Source organism: Lynx canadensis, chromosome B4 (genome assembly GCF_007474595.2).
Source record: "Lynx canadensis isolate LIC74 chromosome B4, mLynCan4.pri.v2, whole genome shotgun sequence".
Classification (NCBI taxonomy): Eukaryota; Metazoa; Chordata; class Mammalia; order Carnivora; family Felidae; genus Lynx; species Lynx canadensis.
In genome coordinates, this window is record NC_044309.1 from 102,954,775 (window position 1) to 102,972,766 (window position 17,992).

At 37.1% G+C, this 17,992-nt stretch overlaps 1 protein-coding gene across 1 annotated transcript in view; it reads left to right on the forward strand.

Annotated features, from left to right (window-relative positions):
* OTOGL (otogelin like) overlaps window positions 1-17,992 on the forward strand; it is a 169,035-nt gene that overhangs the window by 71,469 nt on the left and 79,574 nt on the right. The window contains 7 exon segments of the mRNA XM_030321655.1: window positions 2,201-2,410; window positions 4,877-5,042; window positions 5,862-5,936; window positions 8,717-8,769; window positions 10,349-10,511; window positions 14,731-14,838; window positions 15,568-15,706. Of these exon segments, the coding sequence (XP_030177515.1) occupies window positions 2,201-2,410; window positions 4,877-5,042; window positions 5,862-5,936; window positions 8,717-8,769; window positions 10,349-10,511; window positions 14,731-14,838; window positions 15,568-15,706 (914 nt within the window).

Below are 17,992 nucleotides of genomic sequence, written 5' to 3' on the forward strand. Positions count from 1 at the left end.
ACCTGTAGTAAGAGTATTAGGCTAAAGTCTTGTGGTCTCTATAATTCAATAATTTTTTTAAAAAAAGTTTATTCATTTATTTGAGAGAGAAAGAGTGAGGAAGGCAGGGGATGGGCAGAGAGAGAGAGAGAGAGAGAGAGAGAGAGAATCAGAAGCAGGCTCCACACTGTCGGTGCAGAGCCCAATGTAGGGCTCAGTCTCACAAATGGTGAGATCATGACCTGGGCTGAAATCAAGAGTCTGATGCTTAACTGACTGAGCCACCCAGCTGTCCCTATAATTCAATACTTTTAATCTCACTGCCATTCAACGATACTTTCCCCCCTATTCTGTCTTAAAATGTCTACTAATAGATTCCCTTCTCCTTCAATTAGTCTTGCTCAGTTTGTTTCTAACTTTCTCAATTCTCTCTTTGATATTTCAGCAACTTTATTTTTTGTTTTTTAATAACATGTAAAAGCTGGAGTAGAGTCCAAATGGCAAATTCAATTTCCCTCCGGTCTTTTCTTTATGACCTCCCTGTTACATGCCATTTTATTACGTATATATTTTATCACTTTTATCCCCCTATCTCATGTCTTCTATGACATATATTTTAGATATAATCCTCCTTCAACTTTGTCGTGACCTACTTTAAAAATTTCAAATAGGTAAATTTAGAAAAATCCCCAGAGAAAGGAAAATAAATAAAAGCCAATAATTCTGAAGGATATTTTTTCACAAGGATCTTCTTGAATCACCCTTTTACTTAATGTTAGTAGGAATATTTTTTGATCTACAAATCCTTAAGGCACACGGTAAAAGCCCCACTGATGTATTGCTTTGCTTTGGCATTCCTGGGGATTAGAAGAATGCATGCCAACACAATGCTGTTATAGTCTAAGTTACTTATTTTCGTATACAGTGCAAAAATATAATACTCAGACAATTCCCATGTGTTTCCTTACCAAAATAAGTATATTTAAAATATGCAACAAAATACATTCAGGTGTTTTTTTTTCTTTTAAATTCCAGCTAGTTAACATATAGTGCAATATTAGTTTCAGGTGTAGAATTTAGTCACTTCTATACAACACCCTTGTTGTGCTCATCCCAGGTGCCCTCCTTAATACCCATCACCTATTTAACCCTTCCCCCCACCCATTTCCCCTCCAGCAACCCTCAGTTTGTTCTCTAGAGTTAAGAGTCTGTTTCTTGGTTTGCCTCTCTTTTTTTTTGGCTCCTATGTGCATTATCCTGTGTGCATATGGTATTTGTCTTTCTCTAACTGGCTTATTTTGCTTAGCATAATACTCTCTAGTTCCACCCATGTCATTGCAAATGGCCAGATTTCATTCATTTTTACGGATAATTTTTTTTTTTTTTTTTTTTTTGGAGAAAGATGGGATCTAGATTGCTGTGTCAAACTTGGTTATTCCTATGATTCTATTTGGTCATTCTCAAGGGAAAAGTCAAGAGATTTCAAGAAGTGATTATATAGACCTATATTTCATAGCCTTTAGTATGTGGCCCAACCCCTAATTTCTATTCATTATTCATTTATTCATGCATTCATAGATTCATTTATCAAACATTGTTGTCAGACATTGTGCTCTGTCCATTGTGTCTTGTGCAGACATTGTATTCAATGACTATATGGCAACTGGCACATTACCATTTACCCCAGAGACTTTGCTGGAATGAGATGATTCCCAATCCTTCCTGGATAATTGTGTATTTCAGGGAGTTGCCATAGCATCTACAATCTGGCACCACTATTATTGTGTGTGGCTGTCTGGAGATAAGCCTTCCAATACTCACCAATTCTTTATAGCAGAATTAGGGTGATTTTCTATGATGATCCTTGGGCAATGGGGTGATTGTGGCCATTTATATTGGCCCTTCTGTAACTCATATTATTCAGGTATAGCACAATATTTTTTTGCTAAAAGATTATTAAATATGGATTCAGTGCTGCCACCAATATTATTATAAGTAAAGATAAACCAACAAAATAATATAAATGGAAAATATTGGCTCTTGTTGAAAATAATAGGCAATTCAGTACTTCTAGGAAAGCAAGATGCTTGGATAGTTCTGGAATTTGGTACTTAAGGGTAAGATCTAGACTAGTAAATGAGGTGCTGATGTTTTTGTTGTTGTTGTTGTTATTTATGTATGTATGTATGTATGTATGTATGTATGTATTTTTGTCTTTTAGTTGGATATGCAGCACACTGTGATGTTATCCACCAGGAGCTCTTTGCTCCTTGCCACATCTACATTAGCCCGGGACTATACTCTCAGCTGTGCCGCCATGATGCATGCAAGTGTGGAAGCGCCTGTCTATGCAATGCTCTTGCCCACTATGCCTACCTCTGTGGCCAGCGTGGTATCAGCATCGATTTCAGAGCTCAGATTTCATTCTGTGGTGAGTATGATAATGGCACAGATAAAGATGATCAGATGACACTTTAGAGATTTTTGCGTTGGTAATTACTATGTTTTTTTCTTTTTAAAAGAAAGGCCAGTGTCGCCTAAGATATTTGGAATATGAGTATAGTGTGCAAACCTGAAAAACAAATGAAATACTGCATTTCTTAAAATTGGATGTATATTGGATAAGACACCAATAATTTTTTTTGCTGTTTTTAATATGAGCATTATTAGAGTTGTAACTGCATGGTTTGAGGTATGGAATGGAAATAATGTGAAAAATTAAAAAAAATTATCATAGAAATGTCATATCTAATTATTGGGAAGTATGGAAAAGCATTATGTGATATGGTAACACAGGTGATTTGTAGTAAAATAGGTAAGTTATACAACAGGTAATTATCTCATGGTTTTGGTGTCTGTTGTCTCATTCATGGTAGATTGTTTCCTTTCTTTTTCTTTTAAATTAATTAATTAATTAACTAATTAATGACAGAGAGAGACAGACAGACAGACAGACAGAGAATCCCAAGCAGGCTCTGCACTGTCAGTGTGGAGCCTGATGGGGGGCTTGAATTCATGAAGCGTGAGACTGTGACCTGAGCTGACATCAAGATTGACATCAGATGCTGACATCAGATGCTTAATCAACTGAGCCACCCGGGTGCCCCGACTGTTTCCTTTCTTTATGCGTTCTATAATTTTTTTATGAGTTAATCTTTGTTAATCTACCCTGCCCCTTTTAGTATCTTTTATGACCTGGATTTTAGGACCATCACTTTCTCCACCCCCTCCCCCTAAATGTTTCATAAAACTTTTTCCTATCACTCCAGGGGTATCACTGGCCAGTTTTGATATTAATTTCTCAGCTTGGGTTTTCTAAGACAAAAATAATGTCAGTATAAAAGTAATGTAGATGCCTATGCCACACTGCACAGGTTGTAGGTCTGGGATTTGATTTCTCAGAGGATAACTTTATTTCATCATAGGCCCCACAGAATTAGAGAAGCTTTCCTGGTATCTTCCTGTACTATGATCAGATTTCTTCTAGTCCGGGAGTTGGCAAATGACACCCTTCGGCTTTCTATGTTTTTGTAAATAAAGAGTATTGCCCATAGGTTTACACATTGTCAATGGCTGCTTTTGAGCTACAAGGGCAGAGTTGAATAGCTGTGACAGAGACAGTATGACCTGCAAAGCTGAGGCCATTTACCATTTGGCCCTTTACAGAAAAAGTTTGCTGATCTCTGCTCTAGTACAGCTCTCAGCTGAGGACCCGAGGGTCCAAATTAAAGTTCTCCCAGTTCCTCCCTTGCTTTGTGAAGGATAAGCTCTCATTTTCTTTTCCACATGAGTTAAATGTAAGGCTCAAGATTACCTGGACCCATTATCCCTCTTTCCTCTAAATTCTGGATTTTATTTCCCTCTTCTCATGTGGTACCTGAGGAGATGAGCCCTCCCCCATTGTTTTCCTCACAAGATCAGTTATACATTTAACATAATTTCAATTATGTTTTATCCAGCATTTTCTAGGTTTTATTTTTAAAGGTGTGTTTTTAGATTATTTTAGTTCGCCTAATTTTGGTTTGGTCTAAAGAGTTATTGGAAAGATTTAGAAAAAAAGTATGAACACAATTCAGATAGTGAAAAGTAAAAGCTATGAGTATGGATCATTTAAGTCAAGTTTTGCCTTATTTGTAGGAGACTTACAGTTTACTTAGGTTTAAATAATGTCACCAACAGGATGATGTCAATATAGCAGTGAATACATCTAAAATGTGACATCAGGAAGGTTATTTGGACATGTAAAATACCTTAAATATTACAAAATATGGTATAGGCTATTAAAGACTGTTAGGGAATGTCACATTAAAACCGTTTCAAAAGAGGATATGTCTGTTCCACTCCTATTGAGGCAAATACAGTTGATCATTGAACAACGTGGGAGTGAGGGGCACTGATCTCCCACCCACCCACAGTCAAAAACCGCTATAATTTTTGACTCTCCCGAACACTTAGCTACTAATCACTTACTCTTACCCACAAGTCTTTCTGATAATATAAACAGTCAATAAACACACATTTTGTGTATGTATTATGTAGTATATTCTTACAATAAAATAAGCTAGAGAAAAGAATGTTAAAATCATAAAGAAAAGAAAATACATTTACTACTATTCTGTATTTGTTGAAAAAAATCCAAGTGTAGGTAGACGAACGCACATAGTTCAAACCTGTGTTGTTCAACGGTCAGTTGTAAGCATTTTATTTATTTATTTGCTTATTTATCTATTTGCTTATTTGTTTATTGTTTCTGTTCCAAGCCTCTATAATGTTCTAAGCTTATTGATGCAATATATCTTTGTTTTTCATAACTTATGTCTATCATAGACCTAGAGCCCAGCGTAAATGCCTCTGTACCCTGTGACAATTCTTCTCAACTGATGCTCCTTCGTCCTAGGGGTCGTGTGTCAGAAGGGAATGCTGTACCATCACTGCTCTTCCTTCTGCCGCCGTTCCTGCACAACTCTCGCTGCCCCTGAGCAGTGTAACGATGACTGTGCAGAGGGCTGCAACTGTCCTGAAGGCAAATACTATGAAGACACGCTTAGCTTTTGCGTGCCCATGTAAGTCACCGGAATGGGTGGGCAGGATCCAGTGTTTCTCTCTCCTTTTTCCTTACAGGTTAAATGGAGTTTCATGCTTGTTTCATTTCTCTTTCTTTTTTTCAAATTTAATTGACTCAGCACCATTTACTGGAAAATAAATTTTCTCCACTGTTGAACAGCTACTTTTTCCCTAAAATAAGTGTGCGTATATGCAAAGATCTGCATGTGAGTTGTTTCATTATTGTTTCTTAATGTCTTTACCTTTACTTACTTGTTTTTTAACCCGGTACATGTTTACTAGCCGCAGGAAGAGCTAAGAAATGTGATGGTTCATCCCAAAGTTTATTTCTACTTGTTTTAACCATATCAAAATTAATAACAAAGTTTGTTTCACAGTCATGTGACAGTGCTTTTAGGAGCAAGATTGGACTGTCTATCAGGACTCAGAAATTCCTCCGATCTCATGTGAGATATAGGCTTTTGTCTTATAAGCTGAAATGATGTATCAATTTTTTCTCTGAAGTGCATTCAGGGACTTTTTTTTTTTTTTTTTTTTTTTTTTTTTTTGCGACGGAAGCAACACAGTCTGTACTGTGACTAAGACGTTACAGAATTTGTACTATAGAACATACAATCTGGAAGTACACAGGACTCCAGATGTAACCAGTTCCTACCATTCATATAACAGAATTGCATGCCAGCTCCTAGAATAATGTCATCTTTAGAGTATGCCTCAGAGTTACCAATTCAGAGCATAATGTCTGCTTGATTTTAGTGTTTTTTTAAATTAATATCCTATTTTATTAACTTAACCTTTTTTTTTTATTATTATTACAGATTTCACTGCCGGTGTCACTATAGGGGCAGCGTTTATCAACCTGGGGAGCTCATCCCAACACCGTCGGGCTTATGGTAGATTTTAATGATGGGGATGTACTTGACAACATGTACTAATACAATTTTTTAATCAAAATTGTAAATTTAAATGTGACTTCTGTAATTTCAAATATACAGATAACTTTAATGTGGCATTTTAGGCCATATATTTTTAAAATTTTTAATGTTTTATTTTTATTTTTGAGAGACAGAGAGAGACAGAGAGACAGAGCACAAGTGGGGGAGGGCAGAAAGTGAGGGAGACAGAAGCAGGCTCCAGGCTCTGCGCTGTCTGCACAGAGCCCGATGTGGGGCTCGAACCCATGAACCGTGAGATCATGACCTGAGTCGATGTCAGACGCTTAACCGACTGAGCCCCTCAGGAACCCCTAAGCCATATATCTCTTACATTTCAGCAGGGAATGCCCAAGTCTTATGCTCATAACTGCAGAAAACAGTTACGAATTGAAGCAACATGGAAGCCCTTTAATTAATTTGGTTCTCAGATAGAAGTATGGCAAGTTGCTGAGAGGTTTCAGTTGGCCTGAACCACATCACACACTGGAGTCAGTGAACCCCCTCCCTAGTGACGTTGATCCTAGTGAGATAACACTTATTCATGGCTAACACGCTTTCCTGTTGTAACCTGTTGGTTGAAAATGAGGACACATCCGGGGCGCCTGGGTGGCGCAGTCGGTTAAGCGTCCGACTTCAGCTAGGTCACGATCTCGCGGTCAGGGAGTTCGAGCCCCGCGTTGGGCTCTGGGCTGATGGCTCGGAGCCTGGAGCCTGTTTCCGATTCTGTGTCTCCCTCTCTCTCTGCCCCTCCCCCGTTCATGCTCTGTCTCTCTCTGTCCCAAAAATAAATAAACGTTGAAAAAAAAATAAAAAAAAAATGAGGACACATCCATGCAGCAGTCCACACTTACTTTCATCCAACTCCTAAGCTCCCTCTTTCAGTGGCACCAGAGGAACACCTGACAGAAGATAATAGTAACAGTAATGATAATGTTACCTGGCCGTTTCCGTGCACGTTCTGCAGTCCTGGTGCCATTCTACACGTTTTATGTCTATTACTAAAACACTCATCACTGTACCCCTAAGAGATTGGCACTGTTGCTTTAGCCCCAGTGTACAGGTGAGGAAAAGGAGGCACAGGCAGTTAAACAACTTGGGAACAGAGCCAATTTTCAATTCTGGGGAACCTGGCTCTGCAGTGCTTGCTCCATTGACCACTTTGCTCGGCAGCTTATTTTGTATCTATGGCAGAATGCTGTTTATGGTCAATTTACCTTTGTTGTTGTCTCCATCTCCCTTCCTACCACCCCTCGATCAAGACACAAAGGCAACCTGCTCTTGAATCTTCCTCTCCTAGGTTTTGCTACCGGCCAGTTTCCCAAACTGATTTGGGAGCCATTTTTGACTTTTTCCTCCTGCTCAACATTTCCAGCCAGTAACTGCCAACCACAGTGGACTTTTTACTTTCTGGATATGGGTGAAATTCTTTCCCTCATTCCCAACCCTACTTGCTAGCAATGTCTCTCACTGTCTCTTTTTTGGACATTTCCACCTGGTTTTCTTGCCTCTAGTCTTGCCCCCTTCCACATTACCTCAGTGTTATATCTGTTTAGAATTTAAAGTAATTGGATTTATTTCAGTAAACTTGGCAAAAGGAACCATCCCACCTCAATAAGGAAAAAAAAATTCCATTAGTGTAGTGACCTCACGTACTGTTCCTCTCAAAAAGCCTATGTTCCAGAGAGAGTATGATATGGAAGACCAGGATCTGTGCCCTGAGATCTGTATGTCTCAGTTCCTCTCTGTCATGCACAGTGTGAGTAAATCATAGCTCTGAGTGTCATCTCAGTGTTACATGATGCATAAGCATAGTTTTCATGTGATATGGCCATGTATGTTAGTCTGCTTCTTCATCTGGGCTCAAATATAGAACACATGATCTGGTCCAAAGCTGAAGTAAAAACTGTCTATGTTGGAGTTATTCAGAAATGATGTGTTTGTTTCCTATCTTGATTTCTTCTTTACATTGAGATATAATTAAGTGATATCTTCTTAAGGGATTTTCAAGATTAATCTTGCTTGATTTGCTTTGCCGTATGCCCTGAATTTAGATCCTAATTTGCAAGGAGAATGTGACTCCACTCTATCTTCAACATTGCTGCCAGAATGAGTTTTCTAGAATTGGAACCAACCATATTACTTCTCCACTTAAGGTCTCCGGGATAAATAAAGTCTTAGCGTCTTAATGGAGGTGGCCTTTGCCTCTTTGCCACCTACGTCTCCTGTCACTTCTTGCGTTGTACTGTGTTACACGGAACACCGTTCTACCACATGTGGCTTTGTACCACATCTCCTCTGAGTGTCATAGCCTTCCTGCTTTATCCATATCATAACCTCCATCCATTCTTTAAAACTATCCCGACTTTACCTTCTTTGACTGTCTTGATGTCAGTTGCCAACAGATTTTAAGACATTTTTCTGTGCTTTACTTCTGTATCTTAAACATATTTCCATGTTGCATATGTCACACTGCATAAATTATTTATTTATATGTCTTCCTTTCTTATTAGAACATAAGCACTTGGGTAAAGGCTATGACTTTCAGTTTTTGTATCCCCCATGCCCATTGCAGTGCCCCGCACATACATGTTTGATAAATACTGAACTGAAATAGCTCTCTTCAGTGTTGGAGCTGAAGTTTGGATCAAGCTAAGCCAAACACTTATTTGATTGTTTTTGAAATACAGAAAAAACTGAGTTGTGGCTTCATGAATTAACTATTTGTTTGCTTCTACTAGCCAGTGTTCAAATGGGACTGTGAAATGTGATGAGCCAGCAACGCCCTCTACTGGTAAGATCTAGTAGATGTTCTCCTTAAAGAGAATGCAGCTCCAACCCTGCTGCCATTTTTCTGGAAATCATAAATCCATCACAGCCTTCCTTGCCAATGTGCATGAATATAGTCTTGGGAATATTCCTCAATATGGTGATCCAGTGCTTCCTAACTTTTTTCACTTTCATAATTATAATAATTGTAGGACATCCTGGGGTGACCTTGCAAGGCTGCTGAGGGGCAGAGCTGATCGACCTAGGAGATGTTGTTGCCTAGATGCTGCCTACCCCAGAACCACCTCAGGTGCACGGAGGGCTTTAGGCATATGTATCCAGGCACCTGTTGGAACCCACTTGTGGAGCACTAATTGCCAAAGTAGACCAGGACTTCTCAGATTTAATGTGTACACAATCACCTGGGAACCTTGGTAAAACATTAATTCTGATCCAGCAAGTCAGGGATGATGTCTGAGACTCTGCATCTCTGCTTATGACCAAGGTGAAGTCATTGCCACTGATTCTTGGACTCTAGGACTAGCAGCCATTAATTAAAAATGTCTTCTAAGATGACATCTACTTCCATCTCTATTTAGAATCCCACTTAACACTTGCTAATCATTCCTGAAAATCCTATCTATTAGGGCACCCTATAAATTATTTATTTTCACCATAATGCCTCAAATTTTTAGTTACTGTTCAGAAATTCTAGGGAAATCATAAACAACACTACTTTCATTGCTTATAACAGATAGGGTCTAGACTGATAAAAAGGAGCTATTGTTTTGTTATTTATTTGCATGGTCTTGTATATGCTATTATAAATTAGCCTTGATTTATAGGCCCTGGATTTGCATAATGATAAGGATTCAAGCTATCTAGAAGCTATCTAGCCTTCCTTACAGGGTATGTTCAAGGACCACACATACTCAGTAACAACTGGGCCATCCTTTTCTTGTCCCATTTGCTTCAGTGTGGCTGAGAATAAAGAGCGGAAAATCCAGGTGGCCAGACTTCTCACAGAGGAATGCACAAGATTTGATCCTATTGGCCCCAAACAAGGGAGCTTGTTTAATCCCTCTGAGCCCAAAAACTTTCTGGAAGAATATGTAGCCCTTACCCTGTCTATAATTATGTTTACTTCTGCACTTCTACAGTATAGTGAGGATTGATATAAATAATGACTCAGAGGTGGAGCAAGATCTAAAAGTATTATGTGTTCATTGTAAATACACAGCTTTGTAAGAGCTTCAGTGTATTATATTACTAGTCCCCCCAAAATTGAAAATGTATGTTTGGATTAATCAAAATACCCTGTTTCTTGACCTCAGAAAATTACATAATTATTGCTTTGGGGAAGGCAGTTAAGATTTTCAAACTCAAAATAGGTTTTAAACATTTAGGAGACAAAAGAATCTTCCTAGAAAAGGTTTGTAAGCTCCTCAAACAAACATTACAGAGTCAGAGCATCATCTAATAATAACTGGTAAGATATTCTATGGTGAATTCTGCTTTGATGACAAATGCATGTCAATATGGTTATTTGTCTGTGGAGGAAATACAATGCTAAGGGTATTTTATCTGTGCCTTTTTCTCTAAAGTTCATGCCTGTCCCGAGGGAAAAGTGTATTTTGACTGCAGATTTCCTGACCCTGAATTGCCAGCTGGTGGTGTAAATTGTGAGACTACATGCGCAAACCTGGCCATGAACTTCACTTGCGCCCCATCCTCACCCTGTATAAGTGGCTGTGTTTGTGCTCCAGGGTAAGTCTCTTTTTTTAAAAAAAATAGAGCGTTCAGGATTTGACAGAAAATGCAAGAGCTCTTAATAACATTATTTATAAACATAGCTAAAATTGTTGATCTGCCTGGTGGTTAACTTTGAGTTGGTAACTAGGAGACTATTGTAATTATTTTGTTATACTCATGTAATATATCACATATGTTATATTTTAAATACTACATACGACGTATAACAAATGATTCAATATGTCACACATATGTTATATATACAATATTATTAAAGTAATACAAAGAATTGAGGAGAGGATTCATATCAGGATGGACTTGGCATTTATCTCCTGGTTTAACTGCAATTTTGGGAAAGTGATAGTGACCCAGTGTCCATTCAAAATACTTTAAGTGCATATCTTTTGTATATTCTGTGGTGCTGTTAATGTCGTTGAAGTTAAGTTATGATAGTGATGCTAATGTTTTATTTAATAGATGTTACAGAAACTGGTGTGTTGAGGCTACATAGGGCAGTGGGTAATAGTGGGAACTCTGGCTTCAAACACACCAGAGTTCAAATCCCAGCTCTGCTGACGTTGGCTGAGTGATTATTCCGCAAGTTTCTTTTAAGCTGTTAGGTTTGTGAGATATGGTGTGTGTCTACTACTATCTTTGTAATTTCTTTTTTTTTTAATTTTTTTTCAACATTTATTTATTTTTGGGACAGAGAGAGACAGAGCATGAACGGGGGAGGGGCAGAGAGAGAGGGAGACACAGAATCGGAAACAGGCTCCAGGCTCTGAGCCATCAGCCCAGAGCCTGACGCGGGGCTCGAACTCACGGACCGCGAGATCATGACCTGGCTGAAGTCGGACGCTTAACCGACTGCGCCACCCAGGCGCCCCTGTAATTTCTTCAGTAGCAGTAATACCTTGTACACAGGAAAAGCACATACAGAATCTGGCAGCTATCAGCTTCTTCACAGGCACATATAACATCTGGTCTCACTGGCCCTCCGTCTTCTGGTAGTGAATTGAGGCAGTGCATAGAGAGAGGCCACCTAAGGCAAACAGGTCACCCATTCTTCCTTGGTGAATATATTCACACAGAGGGATTCCTGAGCTCAGTTTGTGTAAACCATGAGCAAAGAAGAAAGAGGTTTTGTGGTCTGTTTCTCAAGAGAGTTGCATTTGTCTAAATGGTCCCCATCTGGAATAGGTAAAAGAGTCAAGTGACTTGGGAATGTACCAATCTCTTTAGAAAGGAAGGACATAAGAGATTGAAAGAACGACTGCCCATGCATGGGAAAATAAAGGCAGGTAAAAATCAAGTTATAGAGCAGATGAGCGAGGAAGACATTTTAGTAAAAAGGACAAGGGAAATATAACTGTTATTACGCTAAAATAATTGAAACCTACAACATTGCTTCATTTATTTGATTTGATTGTGACTCAAGGATGTATGGATGATTAGATAAAGCTGCATCCTAATTTTGTTTCATATGTTTGCAGTTGATGCCATTATTTATTTATTGTTATCTATTTACTGTCACCTTTGACTTTTAGTTCAACAATGATTTATTTACTTGTCTAACTTCATTACAAAAATTAAAGAAATTTTCTCCCACCTTGTCGTCTTATATTGAAGTAAATATAGTTGGAATTAACTAAGAGGCCTCTGAATGATTTGGAAATAATTTTTATTACATAGAACTTTCTGTTATAAAGCTATTCATGGTAATACTATTTGGATTGTCTTCCATATGATCTTGGCTGGCTTATTTTAGGGCAATAAACCTGGTGTCACCAGTTTTCGTGGAGCTCGTCATCATGACAGCAATTTATCAAGTCTGAAAAATCCTCAGACCTCAGCTTAGAAATCACTGTGGATTAAAGAAATAGAAAGTAACAGAGTGGAAAGAGTCATACAGAAATGGGTTCAAATATTGGCTCTCCTTATTGGCTGAAGTATCTCAGGGCAAGTGACTTAACCACCTGGAATCTCAGTTTCCTGTTTTTTAAAATGTACATACAAATATCTATTTCATGGGGGTGGAGTATGTGCAGTGCACCATCATACAGTACTCATGTGTGGCACACTGTGTTGAGCTACCGTGTCGTAGGGGGGCGCTACTAAAATACATTTATATGATGACAACAGAATCTACCTTATGGGATTGTCTCTAGCTTTAGGGGAGTTAGTGCTCTATTTAAAGTGGTTAGAACAGTGTCTGGGCCATAGAAAGCACTCAAAAATATTAGTTTGTGCTATTGATTTTATTATCTTTGCAAGACATTTAATGAAGTACTTGCATTGGAAGATTCATTGCGATGAAATGAAGTAAAGTAAAGGTGTTTATAAATTTCTATGTATAGGGAGTGTGGGACGTAAAAGATTGCACTAAACTAAGTCTTAAATGATGAGAAGTTTTTCAGGAGGAGCAAGGGAGGAGAAGGGTTTTCCAGGCAGAGGAGACATGGCAATGCCCAAGGAAAGTGGCTAGAAGTTTGGGAGGGTTGAGCTGAGAAAATGCAGACTGTAGGAGTCTGTTGTCTGGAGGGAGAAATCTAAATGAGATAACGCAGCATTTATAGAGGTAGGTTCATTTATTCACCTTCAGTCAACAACTGAGTGTCTGGTATTATGCTAGACATTGGGACGCAATCATCAAGATACTCATGGTCTTCCCCAGTGGAGCTTGAAGTCTAACGGACAACATGTACATTGAATAAGGAGTTACAGTGCTGTGCTAGAAGAGATGTGAGAGTGAAAGCAGAGAAGGAAACAAATGGCATCATTTCTATTCGAGAGAAGAAGCAAGAATTCAGGATTCCTGACTTCTGTGTTAATTTTGATAGCATTGAACTATAACATTTTATTTTATTTTTGAAAAATTAAAATATTAAAATAATTTTATTTTTGAGAGAGAGAGAGAGAGAGAGAGAGTGCGAGTAGGAGAGGAGTAGAGAGAGAGGGAGACACAGACTCTGAAGCAGGCTCCAGGCTCTGAGCTGTCAGCATACGGCCCAATGCGGGGCTCAAACTCCTGAGTCATGAGATCATGACCTGAGCTGAAGTTGGACACTTAACCCACTGAGCCACCCCGGCGCCCCTGAATTATAACATTTTAAAGCAAATTCAGAAAAAATCTTCATATAGTTTGTCTATTTTTAGTAGCTATTTGTTTTTATTAGTTTGCCATTATTTTTTTGATAGAGAGAGAGCGCGCATGAGGGGTGGGGACAGAGGAAGACGAAAAGGGAATCTTAAGCAGGCCCCATGCTCAGCTCTCAAGCTCACGACAGTGAGATCATGAGCTGAGCCGAAATCAAGAGTCGGATGAGCCACCCACTTGCCCCTTAAATTATTATATTATAGTTATATTATTATAATTTAAATTTTATTAGTAATATTTTATTATTGTTTATGAAATAAATTCTTGAGAAGAGATTTTAAGAATATTGAAAAATATATGTATATATTTATATTAAGGGTATTGGAATATATATCATATACAGTATGTATTTAATCTTCATATCAAAATATTTTGAAAATACAACAAAGTTAATTCTCATTTGAGATTATGAGATTTAATTTTCTATTTCATAGATACTTGAAGATACTTTTTTTGTGGGATAATCTTTGAAGAAGGAAATAACACATCAAAGGAAACCAGCAATCAAAGTTTATGTTAATAACCAACAATGTGAAACACTTGATGTAATGCTTTTTATTCAAAGCACATCTTAACTAAATTCTCATGCTTTTAAATTTAAGCACTTCCATAAGGAGCTTTTGATTACTTTCTTTGTCCTGCAACAGAAAATGTTATCTATCTCACAATTTACTATTTTACTGAAAAATCGTTAGACCCCACAGATTGTTTTCTTTTAAGTAGCAAATATTAATAAAAGGAGCCCTCACTTATTCTTTAAATGTTCTTTTCAGAATAGCTCACTGTCACCAGAAATTTAAGCTTCTGTTTTTGTTTTATGGTGCTAAGCAATACCAAAAAAGTTAAAATATTGCATCCAATCACTTGCCTGGCATTTTATTTACTACCGTGATAGGCAAGGTACTGTGTGAAAAGAGGGAGATAAAGATTAGATCTGACCCCATCATAGGTCAGATGGAATATGCCTGTGGCAGCTGTAAGGAACATAGATGGTGTTGAATATGACAAGATTGCTGATTTTTTAAAAACTGAAATTAGTAGTTTATACTAAATAGTATTTACTTCTTCACTGGGAAGAATGGCAGAGCACAAAGGAAAGTGTTATGTTCCTGAAAGCTGTCCATGCATCTGGAAAGATTGGGAGTACCTCTCGGGAGAAGTGATTGCTACACCATGTTATACCTGGTAATGAGATTCCTAAGCAATTGTATTTGATCATTTTGTATTTACTTAATGTGACGGACTTCAGCAACAAAACAAATCAAGGCAGAGTAAATAAGATTTTAAAGGCATTCAGGAGTTGGTGGAGAGTTACTATCTATAGTGGAATCATACCATTATTTTGGGGCATATTTGTTCAACCCAGAAGAAAACTGAAATGTGAAAGTTTGGGAATTTAACTAGTAAAAATATCTCAAGTTTGTAAGAAAGTAATAAATGTTCCAAAGAGAAGATCACATTTAATGGAAATGTTTCTTTTTGGAAATAAGCCAAAACAACACCACAAAACAAAACTGAAATAGAGTTTCCTTAAAATGTGGAAACAAATTCCAATCTCCTGAACAATGTCATGTGTAATGTATTTAAACTGATCGAAATATAGGAGATGGCATTGTGGGCTTTTTTGCTGCCATCAGGACTATATTTGATTTTCACTCTGGCATCTCTTATCAGATGACCCAAGCACAATTTTTAGGCTTGGTTGTGGTGTCTGAGAGTATATTGAAACAAAGTGATAAATATAGGCCTAACTTGTCAGTGTAATAAATGTTATTGAGCCAACTGGCAATATTTCTAAGGGCCATGGGCTCAGTGAATGTTCTTGAATACAAACCTTACAGTGTTTATACTGCTTGAAAACCACTAATTAGAGCCAAATGTCTTAGAAAGATAACTGGCATTCTTTTTTGATAGTGTTTGTCGACGAGGAATGTTCAATTGCACATATTATCCATGCCCAGCCGTGTGCACAATATATGGGGACCGGCATTATCATTCTTTTGATGGACTGGAATATGACTATATCAGTGATTGCCAAGTATTTTTGATAAAGGTATGTCACAACTATGTACTTTTATTTGCACTTGTGTGAAGACTTAATGTGAAAAACAAGTGTGCTGCTACATGCTATATCAAATCCAAATGTCATTTAAAAAACCTACAAAAGTTATAGCAATTTTAAACATTCCCTTGACTCATTCTTAAGGTTTATTCTTTATGGGTGATGGGCTAATTCTTAAACTTTCTGTGCTTCTGTTTTGTCATTTGTAAAATTGTAGCTGTCTCCTGGGGGTAGTTCTTAGGATTAAATAAGATAAATGTATGTAAATCTCTTAGATAATGTTTGATATATAGTAAGTGTTCAATAAATGTCAGCCATATTTATTTTTATTGGCTTAGTTTGGTGAATACAAATATAAGACATCAAACCAGCATTGAATAATATATATTGTTTATGGTTATAGCAATAAAGAGACATTACTCTTAATTCTAGACATGTTATCTTGATGCTATCCTGCAGTTAACCCTGGGCTTTGTATATCTGATAAAATCCTTAAAATTTCTCATGTTTAGTGCGCTTAGATTTTCTTCATACCTGAATTTTATTTAAACATCACTGATTCCAGAATTAAATTTCTAAATCTAAAACGTAAGTTTTAGAAAGAAGCTTTACAAGAATAAAGAAAATAACATCTTTTCTTCCAGCAAGGTAACTTGTGATTATCTTGAATGCATGTTTTTTTTCCCCCAAGTAAGGCTTTTATGTTATTAGAGGTTTGTGTGTGATCCTGTTCTTTTAAGCATATTTCAACAAAGTAGACACATTCCTATTTTATATTAGTTCTATTAAATAGAAAACGAACAGTAAAATCGAAAGTGTTCCAAACTTTAACAACTCCTGCTTGTGCTTTAAACCATTAAATTTCCCATTTGGGAAATATTCTCAGCCAGCCTCCATTATGAGCAGTTTTAAGTTTCTTAAAGAATAGATCCAAATTTGTCCAGGAAAATTCTAAAGTTGAGAAGATTGGGATCATGCCTTACATTTGTTTTTTCCTCCCCAAGTCATTTTGCAAAATAATGGGCCTTTGGTGAACTATTACTAACTGCTTATTTGAGCTGTATGCTCTGCCTGGCTTTTTCTTAACCTCTCATTTGTCTTCACGGTAGAGAAATCATACTGTTTACTCGTCTTTTTAAAATAATGATTGTGCAGAAAGCATTTCAAGTAGAATATTTGTCTCAACTCTGGTTCCTGGTGAAATGAAAGTATGTCCTTATGTTTGATGCTGAATGACTAGAGCAGCCTTTTTTTTTTCTTTTCTTTTTTTCTTTTTTTTCCTTTTACTAACACTGCACTATAACAGCATTCCATTTTTCAGGCAAGAGCCATTAAAGTTTGGCTTTTAGACTTTTAAAACCTGATTTCCTATCATCACTTTAATTTGCTACTATATCTTTCTGCTAAAAATCAATACCTCATGTTCAGTTTCAAATTTTAATAAGATGTGTCTGCCTCTATATAAGAAGATATGTCATAGGAGACATGCTTCTAATCTTTTAGTAAGCAATGAAATTTAGGTCCCTAATTTAATATCTGGATTAAGATCTGTCCTTAGGGTTCATGTAGTAAGATTAAGATATGAAGAATATTAAAAGTCTAAATTTCTAAGTTCTAGAATTATATGTATCTGTTTTTCTGCCAAAGCAGAAGTATTTTTTTTACACTGACGATGTTTTTTTTTTTTAAAAGAAAGTGTTTATAAAGAATAGACTTCAGAATGTGACTTTTACTGTATTTAATTTGGTAATTAAAGAGAATAAAAACTGGGGCGCCTTGGTGGCTCAGTCAGTTAAGCCTCTGACTCTTGATTTTGGCTCAGGTGATGACCTCATGGTTCATGAGTTTGAACCCAGCATTGGAGTCTGCTTGGGATTCCCTCCCTGTCTCCCTATCTCTCTCCCCTCCCCTACTCATACTCTCTCTGTCTCTCTCAAAATAAATAAATAAACCCTAAAAAAAAGAATAAAAACTTACTATTAATAACTAATTAGAGTTATACTAGTGAATTATTCACTATATTGTAATGGACTTTTTTATAAAAATTAATAAATATCATTGTGATATTTTATCCGTAAGATTGATCATCATTATTTTTTTCTTTTCTAAAATATATTTTAAAAATTTATTTCTTTATTTTGAGAGAGAGAGATGGGAGGAGGGGCAGAGAGAGAGAATTCCAAATCCCAAATCCCAAGCAGGCTTCTCTCTGTCAGTGCAGAGCCCAACATGGGGCTTGAACTCACAAACTGTGAGATCATGACCTGAAATGAGATC